General features: G+C 35.3%; 1 protein-coding gene across 1 annotated transcript in view; it reads right to left on the bottom strand.

The window, feature by feature from the left end:
* The window catches only part of IFT88 (intraflagellar transport 88), a 42,730-nt gene that overhangs the window by 10,998 nt on the left and 11,474 nt on the right, over window positions 1–20,258 (bottom strand). Inside the window, exons 12-22 of the mRNA XM_008944594.1 lie at window positions 19,830–19,900; window positions 19,233–19,319; window positions 16,560–16,659; window positions 12,034–12,120; window positions 11,184–11,370; window positions 10,498–10,606; window positions 9,417–9,567; window positions 8,163–8,278; window positions 6,137–6,189; window positions 4,221–4,286; window positions 3,209–3,315 (exon numbers count right to left, since the gene is read on the bottom strand). Coding sequence (XP_008942842.1) covers window positions 3,209–3,315; window positions 4,221–4,286; window positions 6,137–6,189; window positions 8,163–8,278; window positions 9,417–9,567; window positions 10,498–10,606; window positions 11,184–11,370; window positions 12,034–12,120; window positions 16,560–16,659; window positions 19,233–19,319; window positions 19,830–19,900 — 1,134 coding nt within the window. The remainder of the gene's footprint in view (window positions 1–3,208; window positions 3,316–4,220; window positions 4,287–6,136; window positions 6,190–8,162; window positions 8,279–9,416; window positions 9,568–10,497; window positions 10,607–11,183; window positions 11,371–12,033; window positions 12,121–16,559; window positions 16,660–19,232; window positions 19,320–19,829; window positions 19,901–20,258) is intronic.

The following is a 20,258-nucleotide window of genomic DNA, read 5'->3' as shown; positions in this document are numbered from 1 at the left end:
AGAGTGGCTGGAAAGCTGCCTGGTGGAAAAGGGCATGGGGGTGTTGCTCAACAGCCAGCTGAATATAAGCCAGCAGTGTGTCCAGGTGGCCCATAAGGCCAAGAGCATCCTGGCTTCTATCACAAACATTGTGACTAGCAAGACTAGGGAAGTGATTATCTCCCTGTGCTTGGCACTGGTGAGGCCGTGCCTCAAACACTGTATTCAGTTTTGGCCACCTCACTGCAAGAGGGACATTGAGGTGCTGGGACATGTACAAAGAAGGGCAACATAATCACATTTGGTGATCAATTATGGTGAAGGGTCTAGAGAACAAGCCCTACGAGAGTGGCTGAGGGAACTGGGGTTGTTTAGCCTGGAGAAGAGGACACTGAGGGGAGACCTTATCATGCTCTACAGCTCCTTGAAAGGAGGTTTGAGCTAGGTTGGGGTCGCTCTCTTCTCCCAAGTAACAAGTGACAGGACAAGAGGAAATGGCCTCAAGTTGCACCAGGGGAGGTTTAGATTGGATGTTAGGAAAAATTTTTCCACTGAAAGGGTTATCAAGCCTTTCAGAAGTGGTGGAGTCACCATCCCTGGAAGCATTTAAAAGATGTGCAGATGTGATGCTTATGGACATGGTTTTGTGGCAGACTTGGCAGTGTTAGGTTTATGGCTGGACTCAATCTTGAAGGTCTTTTCTAACCTAAATGATTTTATGATTTTATCTTTTCTTAGAGTCTTTGTTCCTTTACATCTACAATAGTGTTGATTTTTAAGAAAACTGGTCAGTTATTTGAGGTGCAAAAAAAGTTCTTTTCCTTGAGAAGAGAAGAAAACATTTTGTCAGATCTGCTTAAAACTTTGACTAACTAGAAGTGCTGTCATAGATACTTTATTCTTCCCTCTCCTCTGCTTTCACAAGGCCTCATGTGGAGTACTGCATCCAGCTCTGGCATCCCCAATACAAGACATGGACCTGTTAGAATAGGGCCATGAAACTGGTCTAAGAATGGGAACACCTCTTCTAGGAAGAAAGTCTGAGAGAGCTGTGGTTGTTCACCCAGGAGAAGAGAAGGCTTTCAGGAGACCTTATGGCAGTCTTACAGTACTTAGAGGGGTCTTGTAAGAAAGATGGGGACAGACTTTTTACCAAGGCTTGCAATGACAGGACAAGGGGCAACGGCTTTAAACTGAAAGATGGTAGACATCTTTGCCTACCACCTACCATTGGTAGGTTGGTCATCTAACAATCTTTCATCATTGAACATAAGGGGAAAAAAAAAAATTATGATGAGGTTGGTGAGACACTGGAATAGGTTGCCCAGAGAAACTGTGGATGCCTCACCACGGGAACTGTTCAAGGTCACGTTGGGCAAGGCTCGGAGCAACCTTATGTAGTGAAAGATGTCCCTGCCTGTAGCAGGGGTGAAGATTAGATTATATTTAAAGGTTCCTTCCAACCCAAAACATTCTATGATTCTGCTTTGCAAGGTTGGTTTTGTGACAGGAGATTGACCAGACTCTAAGGAGTAATACTGAAATGCAAGACACAGAGTGAGCTTTCCATGTCATGGCTGAATTATGATCACTATTGAAGTCTGAACATTCTAAACCAACTGTGCAATAACTTGGGCTACCCTGCGTCTGTACTGGATTCCATTGATAGCTCTGTCATTCAGGTACTACTCAATGAAGTCCCTTAAGACAATGCAGTCAGAATGAAAAAAAAAATAAAGTCTGTGTTACTAAAATCTTAAATAACTTAGCCTATTTAATCTTTTAAATATTTTACTGGTTGCTTTTTCCCCACCAGAATGTACAGAAGTGTCTTCAAGAAAGCTCCTGCTTCCAACATGAAATAAACAGAAAGAGATAAGACAATTCTTTTTTTCTTTTTTTTAAATCTCCAGGGATGTTTGAATTCAAATATCCAAACATCTCTCTCTCTCTCTTTCCCACCCCCTCCTCTAAAACAATCCAGTTTTAACTGGTTTCATTTTTGAGCTTTCCCAAGTAAATCACTGAGGTACTGGCAGGTACTGCAGAGAATTGTGTGTATCACTGACACTGAATGACATCCCCTGGGAGCCCTGTGAAGCCTGGTTACCACACTTCAGAGAGGGTAGGAACATTATACCTGGTCATCTGTTTTGCTCACTGATGCCACTATGGGGAAGGCAGGGAAGACTATTAGCCTCACTGCATTTGTGTACTGCTTACCTTGTCCATTTTTTCAAGTACTCTAAATTTCACATTTACTGTAACCAATATACTTCAGCTAGCCACCCGAAGTTAGAGTGTAGCATAAACACGGAATCCTTTGATCAGTGTTTCCCTTTGTGAGTTTCATTTTTAAAATGTTCTAGCGTACATGTGCATACTCAAGACTCTGGAATTGAAGTAAAAGTGAAATCACTACGGATGCATTTACCCATTATCTGACATTAGCATCAAAAGGGAGCCAGTAAGCTTTACTAGGAGCAGAGTGAATTAGGTAAGACTTAACACCTCCCAATGTGACTAGGTAGCTCTTGGGCAATTCACTGGAGAGTGAACTGAACTCTTTGTAGCTCAACAGCATGGATAGCTTTCCAAACAAGAAGGTGATTAAAAATCTTTTATTATAGGAGTAGCAAGAAAATCATGGATGTGCATGTGCACAGACACGCTCGCTCCTCTGAACAGAACACAGGTTACGATCTCATACCTTTCACAGCCTGTAGCTTTTCCATGGAACTTTTTTTCAGTTTCAAAATTGACACTAACAACTAATTTATTTCTATCTATATAACCTGTCAATGTTGGTTTTGCTATATACAAAGCTGCAAGTTATACTGCGTAGACAAATTCTTAGGCTTCCCTTCTTTCTCTATAGTTGCATTATCACTTGGCTCATAAACACACTTTATACAGTCTGGCAAGCAAGTAGGAAAGACGACATTCCAGAGACACTGAATTGTGCAGGTGGCTCCAGCATTCCTATCCCATCCACATAACCCATCTTTCACTAGCATTTAAAATCACAGAAAGCCCAGTGCTCAAAAACCATCCAGACAGACATAAGGCCAATCAGTATTTTAAAACTAAAACCCCCAAAACCACACAACACAAGCCCCTCTACACCAGGAAGTTAATACACATTTTGTCTTGAAGTATGATAAACACTATTTTAGCTTCCTCTATGTATGTAGTGATACTGTATAATCACAGAAAGGAACAAACTCACCTGCTCTCTCATTTCATTTAATTTTTCCACTTTCTTGAGTTTTGTCATATATTCCTGGACTTCTTTCAGCCCCAAATCTGTGCAGAGCCGAACTAAAAATCGGAGGCCTAATTGAAAAGCAGAAGGTCATTAAGAAAAGGCTGACAAACAGGTCAAACCACATGCACACCTTAACAGAATGGACATAAAGGACTGCAAACAGTTGTGACTCCAGTCCAGCATCACTATGCAAGTTGTGATACTTTGCCAAGAATTCAGCGTTTTCTGAGATGCAGTGTCAATATCCATGAACAGTTCAAATACCTTTATTTATGCTGAGGCAAAAGACACATTAACTCATCTGGCTCAGAACATTTGCAAAATATTTTGGAAAATGGAAAGCATAACAATGATGCTAAGTTATTACTGAGGAGCCACTATCAATAGCATTTTGTTGAAAACAATTTTACAAATGCCAAGAATTCTGAATCAGAATGGTTTAGCTTTTCTGTTGCTGTGGTTTATTTTTTAAAGATTGTTTTTTATAGAATTAAAAGGAAATAACAAAGAAAAACAAACCAGACACAAAGATCAGCTATAACTCTATAGTAGAACCAAAAGAACCCTTAAAACACTGGCTCTGGTAAAACTTAATAGTAAATTTTTCTTTTATCTAGAAACTTAAAGCAGAATTTTCAACTAGCAGGGACTATAAGTAAAAATACGTACATTTTATCATAAGAAAGATTAAATAAGTAATATAGTTATGCAAATTTAGGATGTATAAGAAAGATCTAAATCTGCTGGAGTTAAAAGGTTTTTTTAACTCTCTTCTTCAGTGCTACTGTAATATTTCTTAAATCACATTTTAGTGTTGTCACAGAAAACATGCAGCATTAGCATGAATAAAAATGTTACATTAATAAAAATATTTTGATATGAAAAATACTTACTTACATCGTATGATTACTAACACATATTCAATGTAACAAAATTTCATTTGATAGTTGTACCACTCCATGAAACAACTTACATTCAACATTCTCTGGGAATTTTCTATGAATGACTCTGTATTTCTCTAGAGCTTTCTGGTAGTTACCTGCAAACAAACCAAACATATATCCACATATCCAAACATAAAGAGTATCTGATGAGAAATTGATAGTTTAACATCCTTTCATCTTTGAAGACCAAATTTGATAAAACCAAGCTTAACATTCTTTAATTCCTGATAGTAAAAATTAAGTATAACTGAAAACAATCCAAATTACTCTGTAAATAACAGAACTAATGAAGAGGCATTTCTTGATTTTTGCCCTTCTTTGACCCTGCCCGGCCTCTAGGACACCTTTGTTCTGTGACACATCTACTAGACAAGCTGGATCAAGCATATCAGAGCTTATCTGAGGCTGCAAATGTATGGACTGGTCGAACAGCAATGTGTAACAGCTGAGCTCTGCCTCTCCTTCCTTCCTTCCATCAGAATGCTAACTGTGTGCCTCTCTTGTGCCCATATCTGGTACCAAAGTAATTATTCTTTAAGACTTTTGCCTTCAGCCTTGGCTCAGCTTGATTATTACGGCAAGGACCAATAGACCCTGTGAAACTAAAACCTCATATCCATAAAATATCTGACAAAAATAGTTTGTTGAGATATCAGTATTTTTATTTTCCTAGTGTGATGCAGAGATCAAACTGACCTGCTGTGTGTTAACACAATAAGCTATGAATTTTGCCAATCAATCACAAAAGATCTAAAAAGCAGCCAAACCCATTGTGTTTCTTTGCTTGGAAAACAGCAACTCTAATTTCAGGTGGTGTTGACTGTTCTTAATCCACTGGGTAATTCACTAGGTCCTGTTCCTTTTCTGTTGTATTAAATAACTGAGCAGAGTGAGAAAATGCATTTATTTCTTTATTATGGAAGTCTGCTCTGCAAAATTCTGAAGAAGCATATAGGAGAGAGACAAAATGGGACAGGAAAAAAGCAGAATATAATTTACATCATCAAGTGTCTTGAATGCATTTTTATGTGATGAAAAAATCCAGAAAGATTAGTCTCTTTTCATTTTGCTTATTGGCATGTTATATTCCCAGTAAGAAAATACAACACATTGAGAGACTGTCTTTTGTTTGCATAATGCAAACAGTACTTTAATACTGAAAAAGTATACCTGCTGTTGAAAAGAAATCAGAATTAAGCAACTTTAAAATCTAATTACTTAGGTTAGATCAGATGGTATATCTGATAGAAGATATTACAATATCTTCTATCAGATCATTTATGCTGTATTCTCTTATATTATTTATTTAACAGCGTAAGGAATGTTTCATGCAAGTCAGTACAGGCACACTTCTTGGACTTAAAACAAAAGTCATGTTTTATTACCTATACACATAAAATTCATAACAAAATAACATGTAAGTGAATTTTCAAACAAACTTTATGACCAGTACTCACATCAGGCAGAAAAGACGAAAAGGAAAAAAAAAAAAAAAATTAAAACCAAATCATAGAATGGTTTGAGATGATCTTAAAGCTCCTCTTCCAACCAAAACAATTTCATGATTCTGTGACTGCTGGAGATCATCTAGTCCAAACCCTCTGCCATGGGCAAGGACAGTTTTCACAAGATTAGGCTGCTGAAATCCCCATCCAATCTGACCTTGAACACTTCCAGTGACAGGTCACCAACAACTTCCCTGGGCAACCTGTTCCTGTGTCTCACCAGCCTTACGGTAAAAAATTTCTTCCTTATGTCCACCGTAAGTCTGCCCTCTTTCAGTTTAAAACTGTTGCCCCCTTCCTGTCACTAAAGGCCCCGATAAAAAGTCTCTCTCCATCTTCCCTACAAACCCCTTTCATATATTCACCAGGCTAAACATCTCCAACTAACTAAAAAAAAGTTACAAACCTCCAACCAATTACATAAAAGTTACAGAACTTACCACTTCTCCTGTAGCAACTGGCAACCATCAGCTGCCACTTCACTTGTGTTGGTCTGCATAGAAATAACATAAAATTATGCACACTGCCAAAGAATGAAGCAAAATAATCTGTGTAACACTGGTAAAGACCTACTAGTAAACTACTCTTAATTTTTCACCTAACTTATCACTTTCCTAGGCAGCAGGTAACCTGCTGAGTTCACACCCAGTTTATCCCTACACCGTGCTGCTGTGGTCAGGCTTTGATGTCACTCCTTGTAGTCCTACCTTATAGCCTTTCTCCTGCTCATCATTCTGTGCACCAGACACAATGAGGAGACAGGAGATGTGAACCTCTAATCCTTATCTGGGGTACAAAACACTCCTATGTATCAATGAGCATATCTAGATTATTTTTAATACCAAATAAAGACCAAAATATCTATGTTCTCTTATATACTATTAACATTATTATCCCATAGAGAAGTAATTTCTCTGTATTACAAATACCTTACAATTAATAATCAAGGATTTCTTGTGGCAATTATTCGTAAGTACTTCATGTTTCATGCATGGACTGAAAGCAACATGGAGCATAAAATATTTAGTTCTTTGCCAAAAGCAGAATATAATTCTTTTTGTTTTCAGCTCTTTCCAAATTTTCTAAGGCAGCCATGAACGTCAACATATGTGATTTCATAGCTTGATTAAAATACAATTTTTTAAGGTGGCCAGTATTTATACTGAAAAGAATACTGGCAGACCTGTACACTACAATTTCTGTGAACTGCCTCCTGTGTATTTTCATCTATACTAGACCTCTGTTTCTTTAGAATTATACCACAACTTGGGTGAAATCTATGTTTTTCTATTTAATTTTTAATTTTTAATCCTTATTTAAATTCTGGATTTTTTTTCCTATAATTGATGTCTACTCTAATCCAAGCGCTATCAAAATAAGAATTACTATTTTATACTGAACTTTTAACAATCTATTCACAGTATAGTCTTTCCTTGGATAATATTGTACATATATTTGTTCACATGCTGTCTTGTTCATGCATGTCAGTCAGATTCACAGAACAAAAAGAACATCAAAGTTTAGATCATCAGAAGACAAGCAACAACTGAGTTTTGCTTAGCTTGATTTTTGGTAGGTTCTCCAATACACAAAATAGAAAAATTCACACTTGTTGGAGTGAATTTTAGTTGGTCTATTAATAGAAAATTCTTCAGGAACATATAGATAAATATTTGTTTCCTCATAAAAAGAGTAAGAAGCATGTCTTTTTAGAATTCTGTTTAAACTCTGAATTAAAAATTTAAATTTGACCAAATTTTTGGTTATTAGCTATCTATCTGATGAGCTCTCTTTCTGATCTAGAAGAAAATATACGCCCTATATACTTAAGTGCATCATATTCTGCTAAAGGACAATTTCAGCAATCAAGTTGCTTTAACTGAACTCAAAATATTTCAGATATTTCTATCAGGATAAATTTGATCTGTCAGCTTATTTTCACTGACCATTGGTAATTCTGCACAGCACTTTTTTCTGACTTCTATAGCTTGTAATATCTTTTTCATGGACAAGTAATTATGTTAAAAGTGGAAATGCAGCAAGAACAGCTAAAAGATGCATTCATCTAAACAATTAAATCCCCACCACAAGATAAAATAACAGAAAGGAAATATTTCACATAAAATCACAGAGAACGAAGTGTTGTTGGTGTCTTAGCTGTTTCCCACTTCATAGCTGTGTTTAATTTTTGAGGTCAGAGAAAAGACATTCCAGTACCTAATACTGTCTTCTATTAGTATCTTTAATACTAGGCTGGGCCCAGTGGAGGATCTTACTTATAACTGAAATTGTACAGTAAGAGTAACACTGTAAATGAACAGAAAGTTGAGAAAACTAAGTAACATCTCAAATATTCTCTGGTATTTGCTTATAATATTAAGACTGTCCAATTAATTTATCTCTAGGTAGAAGTATGGATATCTAATCACAAAATATTTGAGTAGGCATAAAATAACCATTACTTACAGGATAAGTGCTGCTCTTTCAAAGTACTCAATGGCTTTTTCACAAAACTGGGTGTCAATGTAATAGGCTCCAAGCCATTCAATGACTTCAATGTTTGAAGGGAAATACCGGTATGACTGACAAAATAGGAAAGGTGAAAGAAACAATTTTAGTGATAAACAACATCTTTATGTTACTTCTGGAATATCTTAAATGTTTAACTCTCCAGATGCCAAAACATGTAACATGAATAAAAGCAGTGTGCTATACTAAGTAATCCTGATTAAAAAGGAAAAAAAACATGCCAAGTATTACAATTACAGAATGCTTATTAGAAGTTACCTGACATGAGTCTGTCACATTTTCCATCTTGCCTTATTTGAAATATTATTTTAAACAGTTTGCAACAGCAAAAATGTTTACTTAGACCATATTTACATGGGAGTAAGTTACCTAAAACTTTAAACAATGCTAGTACGTGTACAATTCCACATTCAAATCAGTCTGCTGGAAAACTCACCCAAAAGTGGGGTTTTTTTATGAAATACATACGTACATAAAAACCATTTTTGGTTTTTTAAGAATTCCCACTGAAACAGGTAGCAAAATTATCATCAAGCACAACTCCATTAGCATTCAGATTGGAACACAGCCTTTGGTCATCCTCATTTTATGCAGATAAAAAGAACTCCCAGATTGCAGTAAAGCAACTTTCTCTCTTGTTATTTCTAAACCAGAAGAATCTCTGCAAACTAGGTAATACTATAGCTGGTTTGAAATGAGAGAGGATGCCCATCTTCACACAGCTGTGTATATGTAATTCGTAGCTGTATCATTTAAATCCATAAACTTACAGATAATGTGTTTGTGATTATGTATGTATCACCATATCCATTATACAGGTACAATTTCCAATCAACGCAGTTATGTTACAAACCTTTAAAATAATGTTTATTATATAAATCTTTTATTTCATCTCAGATTATATTTTAAACTAAAATTGTTAGGGGGCAATGTAAAACATGTCCATATGAAAAATGGAAGTCTGAGGTCTTATACCATGTAAAAACATAGGCTATGTGTTTCCTTAGGATCTGACTAGAAAAATTAAATTTTGTCAACTCTCGCTCTCCCAAAATATTTTTTTCTTTTTTTTTTTTGGATGACATTTTAAAAAGTTTAAAATAATCAATTGTTAATTTGATATAGGAACCTATGGCCAAATTTTCATTAATGATGACAAAGTGCATTGGCAAAACAATAAAGAGCAAGTACCTCATAGAAATAATGGAAAGCTTGAGATTTATCACCATCATTATCATATAATTTCCCTAGCTTTGAAAGTACATGTGGATCAGTTGGTACTACACTGATCAACTGCAGAAGCCACTCTATGGCTTGACTGGGATCTCCCATGATCTCATATCTGAGTTTTCTTCAGTCAAGGACTGATGCTGATGACATTTTGATTTAATTAGAATCGCTACTACTTCCCATAATGTAACGCATATGCTGGGCAGTCGTATCTACCGCTCACGGGAGTCATCACTTCATTCTATCAGAGGGTATTTTTGTTACACGGGAAAAGAGAAATATTCAAAGGCTCTGGGGCTGCTTTTCCACCTTAAAAACACCATGGGCTCAAGAGAACTTTGGGCTTGGTTCTCCTCTCTCTGTGTCACTGATTTTACTTTGACTTCCTCATTTACATGAATAAACATGAGAAAGTGAGTTGTAGCCTTTACAACTTGGTTAGTTTTTCATAATACATCAGTTTTCCCCAAAATAGGGCATTAGGAAAAACTGCTATCCTCAAGAACAGACTTTAGCCTGCAGTGAGAGTTTCTGCTGTATGCCTAAGCAGCACAGCACAGATAGTGTGAGATTCTGGTCCCCCCTCTCCTCCTCAGCTTTTAAGTCTGTCGAGCCTTTGCAGTGCTGAGAGACAATTATTTTCTTACACATACACTAATTAATCTGAAAACAGCTTTCAGAACAGAACTTCACTTTCATTAACTATACTACTTTTTTAAATGTGCTTACACGTGCCACATTATTTTCATCATAAAATCAGCAGCATTTTAAATATTCCAAGATAATTTAATGCTGAGTGTAAATGTACTCCCTGCAATGTGAATAGTCTCAATGCATTTCTTGACTTGCTTCACTGGAAATGTCCAAAAGCATTTTAAGTTCTGTTTTCATTTTCACAACAGACAATGAATCTCTAACATGATCATTCTAATTATAACGGACACTACAGTAAACTTCTAAGTCGTCGTGATTGAAACATGTATTTCAGATTAAATAAATTTACTAAAACCACTATTCCTTTTCATAATCCAGAAAAAGATACACGTTTGCTATCTGGTGAAGGACTTGGGCACTATTTCGAAGGATTGCATGGAGTTTAAGAAAACAATCCAAAGCTTCATCTATTCTGTTTAACTTCTTGTATGTTAAACCTATAAAAATAAAGGTTACAGTATTAATGCAATGAGAAAAAGATAAATTCAGCATATTAACCAACAGAATAAACAAGAAAAAAATGAATACGAACACAGTACTCAGAGGCAGTATAACCGCCTTGACCTTGATGGATGTAAGTTTGTGGGAGCCACACTTATAATTCTTACCAGCAAGTAAAACTCACCAAACTGCTACATACAAGGAACACAAAGCTAATCAAAGACCAAGAACATACTGTCATCTCACTTATTGAACAAAATGAATGAGGGAAAGGGAGAGCTTTTAGAAGGGAATGAGTCTGAGGGTCTAATAATGCTGAAACTGGCATATTTTCAGTAGACAGCAGAAATTTTTATCTTCAGAGTGACTTAATCATCTGCAATTACTAGCTGATGTTATTAATACCGTTTGTTATTTTTTTTCAGAACACATAGGAAGTACGAACTAATAACTTGCTATAAATTACTGAATAATGTAATAATACTTAGAATACATTTCTGTACAATAAAACTTTGAAAGCCAGATTCTCAGAAACACTACTGTTAGCTTTAAACAAAAGCACCTTTTGCTTACCAAGATTATAAAGTGCTTCAGTGCATGAGGAATCATTCCTGAGAGCTTCCTTATAAAACTCAGCTGCTTTTTCATAGTCCCCATTGGCAAAAACAGTATTTCCTTTGTTAGTTAGAGCTGCTGGATTGTACCTATCAGAATTTACAGCTAGATCTGCATAGTTAGTTGCTTGTGCCAATTCATTCTCCTACATGAACAAAACAAACATTGTATTAGTCATGTGTCTGTCAATTTTCATGCAGCTATGGTTTCTAACAGTTAATATAATGGAATTTCAAAAGATTGAGGATGAAGAAAAATAGTACATTTTTCAGTCCTAAAATATTCTGTTTGTGTCTGCAAAAGGTAGATATAATCTCTTTTAAGTTTCAGGGAACTTAACATTTGAGATGTGTTTCGCTACTCTGTCCCATTCAGTATGGAAGCTTTCATTATTGAAATGAAAAAGTATTTCTTTAAAAAACAAAAATAAATCTCCCTACTCTACAGCAAACTTCATACACAAACACACCTGTCTAAGCTGCATACTTCATATGCTCCTGAATTTCAGCCAGGGTCTTCAGGACCTGAGTTTTAAATGCAGCTGCTGAGCGTCTGCACAAACCACACCGCAGGCATACTTGTGTGGCCAGAGGCTCAGTCTTGCTCTTCCTCCCAGCAACACAATACAAAGAATACGATCCAAACTTCAACTACAGCCAAGAATGGGTGTTCCAGAATAACTCCTCTAAGATTCACTTCTTTGCTGTTTACAGAGATTATTTAAAGAGACACAGATTCATATAAAGATACAGAAGTTGCTATATAAACTGCAGTTCTTAACTGCATTTTCATTGAAGCAAACACTTACCAAATAATAAAGGAATGAAAGGTTTGTTGCAGCTGCACTCTTTACTCTGCTATCCCTTTTTTCAAACATTTTTAAAGTCTCCAGTGCCTAGAAATAATTTGGAAACAATTTACTTCCCACTGAAGCAAACTTACATCAAAATTCTTTCAGAAAGCACTGATAAACTTCAAAGTAACAAAGAGCTAAAATTATCAACTGATACACTCACACACAATTACTAGAGCTTGTAACACGTGCTTGTAAGCATGCACACACAACTATATTATACTCAATATTAATCTTGGCACAAAATTTCAACAATACTGGTTATCCATTACTTCTTCCAAATCTAGATCAGATATGGGTATGTTGAAGTACAGAGATAACTGACAATTCCACACATACAAAATACAAGTTTAATTGTTTGCTTTTCATCTAGTCAACTAATTAAAATTCTCATACCTACTTCTCCAGTTCTTTAAGTGAACACAAAAGGATTGACAGCAACTCATTAAAACTTTAGAAAGTACATGCTATATAAAAAAAAAAAAACAAAACACCGACAACAAACCACCAACATGCAAGACAGTGCAGGATTGAATTTCATCTTGCAGTTGTTTTGTGTAATAAGATGACACCTGTCTAAGTTTAGGAAGTTCTCAGATGTGAAGACTGAGGCCAGATGATCTTTTTCTAAAGACTCCCACATGAAAACTAAATTTCATAAACTACAAAATAAGTAAGTTTGTGGACAAAAAGTAAACCAATTTATAGCTAGCAAACTATCAAAGAAACTTGGAAATAAAAGGCAGCTTTTTTTTTTTTTTCTGTTGACTGTGGTGACATTTGTAACTGAGGACTAAATAATTAAGAAAATTTGACTTCTATACACTGAATATTTAATATTAGCTACAGAGTATCACAGTGAGCTCAGTTCCATCATTTATTACAACATAGATAGGGCAACCTCTGTTTAGCTATCAACATTAGGAATTCAAAAGTTTCCTTCTTCCTTTACACCAAACCTGTAAGCTGCTATTTACATATGAACGTGAATGCATGGCACTGTATGTGGAATGCCAAAACAAACACCAAGGAAAAACATTTTGACTGTCATACATATTGTTTTTACAGTTACTTGACATAAAAGCACAACTGTAGTAATGACATATAAATTGACAAAGTATATACAGCTAGATATAGTTCATTGATTTAGTCTAGGTCTATGAACTACTGAAGATCATAATATTCTCCTAATGGAAATTCTTTAAAGAAATACACCAATTTCAATCAAGAAAAGCATTTCAAAATTTAAGCTCTAGATTTTTTGTTCTCTGAAATATAAGACTTCAACTGTGATAACTTTAAACTTTTATACACATATATTTGTGACTTTCTCCAAAATGGAATGGTCCCAAATATTTATTAGATGTAACACTATTATATTTGATGTATTCTACTCTTAAGCAAAGACTTGCTTCCTCATGGAATTCATTTTTAGTGAACTTAGAACTCTACAGTTGAAAATCACTTTCTGAAAAGCCCTTTTCTCATTGCACCCAATTTGTCTACCTTTGATTTTACTGCTACATGGTACCTTTGACCATAAAGATTAGAGTGGAAGTTCTCTCTTTCATGTATAATGAAAAGTTCATATGACTCTGAACTCCATTCACTGGTAAATTATGTTGCAGGTCTCTTGAACCGTTTCAGCAATCAGGAGTCATAGGATGAAAATCCATAGCAATACTCCTTTACTCCTTGCAAAGTAGAAATGTTCCCACTATACCATCAGCTAAGTTTATATATTTCTAATTAAATTCTAACTTTTTAATCCTAACAACAAAGATTACTTAGCTTCAACAATCAAAACACAAGATTGTCCAGATTATTCTTTGTGGGATGTTTCCAATGTACCCAAATTATTTGCTTACAGAAGTCAAACTTGAAAGCAGCCTGCCTGACCCAAGCAGTGTCTGCCAGAAATGTTAAGGAGATGCATGGCTAACCTGCAGAATTTTGGTTTTAAATTAATTTTCAAAGTTTTTCTTAGAAATTAAGAAAACATTTGAAATACCTAATACACAAACCCCCTTACTAATAAAGTACAATCTATACATATTATCGTAATTTCCACCCTGATTTTTTTTTTATTGTTGCTGGGACTTTTTTAAAATAGTGTACTCATTACAATGAGCACATAGTTATGCCTATTGTAGTTATAGCAGAAATCTATTTTAGTTCTATTTTTTTTGAAAAACTATAAAACTTTCAGCTTTGAAACAGAGTATTTCAAAAAGCTTCCATCCTTGTTCTTCAGCCAAAGGTGTGTTGAGCAGGTGGTAAGTTATTAAGGATATGAACAAGAGACAGAAGGAACATAAGTGACAGCTGCAGTTTTATTAGAACAAAAAGAAACACACTCTGCAATCACCATTCTGCAGTCCTGCTCTGCTATTAAATAGTTCCAGTGCAGGTTAAAGGTCTTCCATCATGTAATCAAAGTAAAAAGAGCATCTTCTCCACTTATTCCTTACCTCCAACCCCTTTCCCTCTCTCTCCATTGGAGTACTCTACAGAAACAACACCAACAATCTCTGTATCTCACTTCTTAGAACTACTTTTATTTTAAACAAATACTGGATACTATTGATAACTGCAAAAAAATAAACACCAAAATAGTAAATTTTTGAGATCATATGACTGTTTACCTACCTGTAACACACTCACTCTCCAAAAGCTATCATCAATAAAGCTACTAGATTTGCCCCAGGTTTTCCAAACTCCCAAACTGCTTCCAAATCTCAGAAAAACTACCAGTCAGACATGCAGTATAATAAAATAAAATTCTCTTGCTCTATCTACAGGGAAGAAGGAAGAGGACAGGACAAACAGGAAGAGCAAGGGCTGCTGTGGAAACCGTGAGAGCTTAAACACGAGAAGGAACAGTAGTCTCAAGTTAAGTGTGTGGCCCTGTGTCCACCCCTCCAAGCTATGGGAAGGTGAAAGACCTTAGAAGATAACGAAGGTGCTCAGCATCAGTTGTAATTTTGCTGTGTATGATCTCTCTTTTTCTTGTCACTCATGAAAACCTGAGGATTGCCATGTTCCTTATTTATTCAGCACTCCTATAATTCAATGTACTGAACAGCCCATGTCAGAAGGTAATTGAGCAAATCCCTTCAGATATCTGAGTTTCTTTCTGTTCAGATGAAGCTTTTTTCCATCTTCTCACATATCAAACCAAGCCTTTTTTACAGGCAAAGAAAAGATCACATGGCAATATTGATGAAAACCTGGTACAATAAATTGTGCCACAACCTATAAAAATTTGATTAAGAACAAAACCCCACATTTGTCTTAAAATAAAACACGGTAAGAAAGCCACACCTTCACTTAGATAGTACCAAATAGACATGGTAAGTTGTGGTATTAATTTATACATCTATATTGGCAATTTATATGCATAGAAAAGGAAAGCTACAGTTTACAGTTGGCTGTACTCATTAGCAAAAGACTGATGATGATTTTTAAAGTGAAGGCAGTTCAGCATAAAATTAATTGGCAGAAATTTGTCTAACTAGTGACTTGATGGCTAAGTGCAAAATAACATCTTACCTACATAGATACACATACATAATTTCAATACAGCCAGAAGTTACTTCATATGTACATTTAAAAGTGTAACAGAACAATGGACAGAGAACACACAATAATATGCAGTTAAAAATTGTAAAGTCAAGAAGATTTTGGTAGGTGTATCATCTGAACTTCTGCCAGTTAATGAATTTGGAGCAATGAGCTATGCTATTACTTGGAAGCACCAACACTGTATTTTCTATGACCTTCCTTGTTTGCTAACATAGACTGTGGCTCAAACTGCTGTAACGTATTTTCAGCTTCAGTGATTCATCCCAGCCCTCTGTGCCTCCAAAAGGGGCAACATTTTATAAAAGATGCAGCACTGTCCAAGCTCCTGAGCATATGTTTAATTTAATTCCAGTTTGTATTTCAGTGGAAGGTAGGAGGGCTGACTACAGTGCAAGGTCAGATTATAGTATTTTAGGGAATGCTACAGTACACAAGGAACAGTGAGAATGTCAGAACAAACAGTAATGACATACAGAAGGTGCATCTATGTATGTTTTGGTACTACAGTCAACCTAACTGAGAGAAACATTCATCTCATACTAATGGTGACACCTCTGTGTTGATTAGCAATACACTTTCTGGGCTCCATTGACTGTATTGACTGCAGTTCCATTAACTGTAGTGCCAGCTAGGACACCCAGGGAAAGTAAATAAATTTAGGTATCTTAATATTGAAATGGAACTGCATTCACTCTAACTTCTGTGGCAGAAATTTTGTTTAGATAAAACTTATCTCTTTCCAGTGTTTTAATAAAGTTATTTAACTGAGCAGCACAAATGTAATTATTATGTTGGAATAAATCATTCTTACCCTTTACTGAAACAACATGCTGTGGCTAAGAAAGATCTGTACCACTACAGTATTAAAAAAGAAATAATGTGAAAAGTTACTATACCTGGTTAAAATCCTGCTGCCTCAAGTAAGTAGTGGCTTTATTTATTTCCAAGTCATTGGCTAACTCTACATAGTGGGAAGCTTTTACTACGTCAACACACCTGCAACAGAAAACAAGTCAAAGATAAACAAAATCCATCTGTGCAAACACCACTCTAAGTTATGTAATTCTGCAGCCAGTTCACTTTCCAAAATGAAAAGCTGTTCTTATTCATTCTTTACAAATGCAAAAAGCACTTTGATTAAAAATATTTGAAAAAATATTTCAGTCTCACAATGTACCTTAGTAGTAGTATCTCTGCACTCATTTATTTTAGTCATCTGCCTAAGCAGCATGTTATTTTCCATCACCAAGCAATACTTGATGTCAGATATGGACTAAGTTAATTTTCCAAACAATTTCTCTGGATGCATTCTATCAAACGTGATCTCCTGTTGCATATACTACCAAATCCATAAACCAGCTTAGTGAATAAAGCTAGAGACTGCAGATCGTGTCCCTGAGCTACATAATAAGGTCATAATAAATCTTTCTGGTCATCCTCCAGTTACTTTTAGCTTATGAACTTCTGCAAAACAAGTGCAGAAAAGATCACAGAAGAGAGTTCAGATGTTCATTCACAGACACAATCTTCCAGGATTTATGTGGTGTACTTTAAAATTGCTTAATAATTTGAAGGAAAACCTTTAGTTACTGTATGTATATACTGTTCTCTCAAAGTGTTTGGAATTAAGCACACCAAATGAACAACTTTGTGGGTTGCTTCTTCAACCCCTTCCACTTTTTTTTTAGGGTGGTAGAAGGCCTTTTGCTTTTCTTCTAATGGCTAATTTTTAAATTAAACTTTTGATGGCAAACTGCTGCTATAGTTGGGTTGACACACAGTCTCTATACAAAGTATACAAATCCTTTTGATGTTGAAGGAAAAATTATACTGAAAAAAGTAGCAATTTTTGCAAAGACGTCTGTAATAAAAGTCAAAACCCAGTTTTCAACTGTTACTGTAAACATCTTTTAGCCATAAAATGCAACAATATCAAATTATTCAACAATTCCTTATGGAATGTGTCAGAACAGTCCCAAAATTATGTCACATTTTAAGTAGGAAGTTATGAAATCCAAAGATTATTTGGCTCCACTTTATTTCTCTAAATAAATTGATTAAAAGCACATTTAACACTCGGAGGACTCTTAACAAAGTGTAGTATTAGGAAAATCAAGCTCAAAGTGCTCGTTAAAGTTGCTCACTGGGCTTGAACACCTCAGCCTAGAAGAAGAGAGAGTAAATCTGTCCCACAATCCCACGCATCTCCCCAGAAGTTAATTAGCCAGGACAGATGAGAGTGGTTTTACTTTAGGACAAGTATTTTGTTGGTTAGCACTAAGTGAACTGAACATCTGACAACCTTTTCCAGTTTTCTTGAATACAACTACAAGATAAAGAGCGAGCAAACAAACCTGAGCTGCTCATGCTAGCAAGTTATAAAGCAGCAAGCTAATTTTCACAAGTCGTATTGTTTAGGTTCTGAGAAGTCAGAATGGCAAAAGTAGGGAAATTATAAGACTACAATGATTATTAAACCATTAAACACCACCTTGTGGACACCAGCAGACTAACCGTGCCTGTGTGAGAGATTATTTCATGTTAGTATAAACAGCTTTATCAATAAATTACAATTCTTGGAGCTGCAAAATTTGAAAATAATCCTAACTGGCCAAAAAAAAAACCAAACAGGTAAAATTAAGTTCTCTTCTCCCATCAAACTTCCTTCTCTTCCAAAACATTGCACGTACCTGATAGTAATGTAGTAGCTGCAGATACATAATATTCATTTGTGTCCATATTATTTTCCAATAATGTTATTTAAAATACTAAAAATATCAGAGTAAATCTTTGTAATAGACAACTAAAAACTGGTTCAAAATACATCTTGAAAAGTTAAACTGACCATTTTATACTGTCCTTATAGGAAGTGTGCCTGGGTTTGGTTTTTTTTCAGAGAAGGGTATTCTGCTGTAGAAAATACCACAGAAAGTAAAAGCTAAGCTGTAATTGAAAAATAAAGTGGATACAAAGACAAAATGGTAAATTGTATCAGCAGCTTACCACTGTATACACTTGTATAAATGTTTATGAAACAGTAGATTAAGTTTTCATTTATAAACATTAAGTTCATTTATAAACATTAAGTTTATAAATGAAATGCAAATAAACCTTTATAACAATATTTAGATTTCAGTGTTTTATATAATGACTGTTTAGAGTCTCTAAAACTTCTTAAGCACCCCAAGTCTTCATTATGCTATACTCAAAATAAAGAGTAGTGATCATTGCCTTCTGTACAGCATTTATTTAGCGAGGTTTAAGTTCTTCAATTTTTAAATTCCATCGAACTTTAAGAAGCTCTTTTTGTGCTAATACAGAACAGTTAAAAATACATAATTAATAGTTGAGTCTCAATGATAAATGAAATTAATATTTAACACAGAATAGAGTCCAGTGCTTTGTTTTGTTCCTCTCCACAGCATTACAGAGGCAAACTGAAAACAGCCTGGATTTTATGTTTGAGAAGTACAACAAACTATGTTCACCAGGCTGTTTATGAATCTGTTCATAACCAGCATGAGACTGGCATATAGTCTAGACAAAAAGAAGTCCTGCTCAAGTCTTACCAGTCATATCCCACTGCAAAAGATGTCTCAATTACTGGTGCAATGAGTTTAGCAGCTGTCATGATGTATTCCTCTGCCATGGATTTCCTACGAGAAAAAAAAAAAAAAAAAGACTCAAACACCAACACACAAATGTGATTGTTTCAAAAACACATATAGAAAAAAAAAAAAATGTTGTAAAAATGTTGTTCTTGCTTCTTCCTGCACACAGGATAATCCTGGAAATCAATCTAACCAAACCCCTGCTATCACTACCGCCCTGGATATTGATAAAGCTTTCATTTTTTTCTATTCTCCTTTCACTGTACACGGTAGTTGTATTTAAAAGAAAAATACACACACACACAAAAACCAACCAAACAAAAACACCAAAGCCTGCAAGTTTTAAGCAGTATAACCTACAGCATATAGTTATTTTACTTCAGTGCAGTATACTAAACTGAGTTCTTCCAACCAGTTCTTCCAAGCATGTTCTTTCCTAAAAATTATGAAGACACTTTTATAACAAGAGCTGTGAACACAGGATAAGTTTGAGAATACTTTCAGAAGCTAAAATCTACAGCACCACAGTCAAGAAAGAATAGGCTCCACCATTACCTCTCACGTTCTATTTGTCTTAAGCTGTCATTTTTAATGGCTTCCATCAGTAGATTTGTATGTGGATCATCCTGCAGGAGGACAAAAAACCTTCAAATTATGACAGTACACACGCATGCCAATTATTTTATAAACAATATGATTGTAAATAGAAATCGGTGCAAATTACATAGTCTATAAATATCAGTTATTTACTTCTCACATTTCAAAAAGCTAGGTTTCAGTTTAAAATTGTTCTCTGAGCACAAAATCTGAAATTTGGCATTACAGCTCCTTTAATTCTGCTTTTCTGCTCCTGGACATGATCACAGGTCACATCAGGGTTGTTCATGGGTGTAGTTAGTGTGTATCACACTGGGAAGGCTGCACACCACAGGGAAAAAACTCACATGCTTAAAAGCAAGAGCAGGCTCAACCATTTGCTGAACT

Source organism: Merops nubicus, unplaced genomic scaffold (genome assembly GCF_000691845.1).
Source record: "Merops nubicus isolate BGI_N331 unplaced genomic scaffold, ASM69184v1 scaffold1580, whole genome shotgun sequence".
NCBI lineage: Eukaryota > Metazoa > Chordata > Aves > Coraciiformes > Meropidae > Merops > Merops nubicus.
Note: the sequence above shows the minus strand (reverse complement) of the source record. Positions and strands in the feature narration are given on the sequence as shown.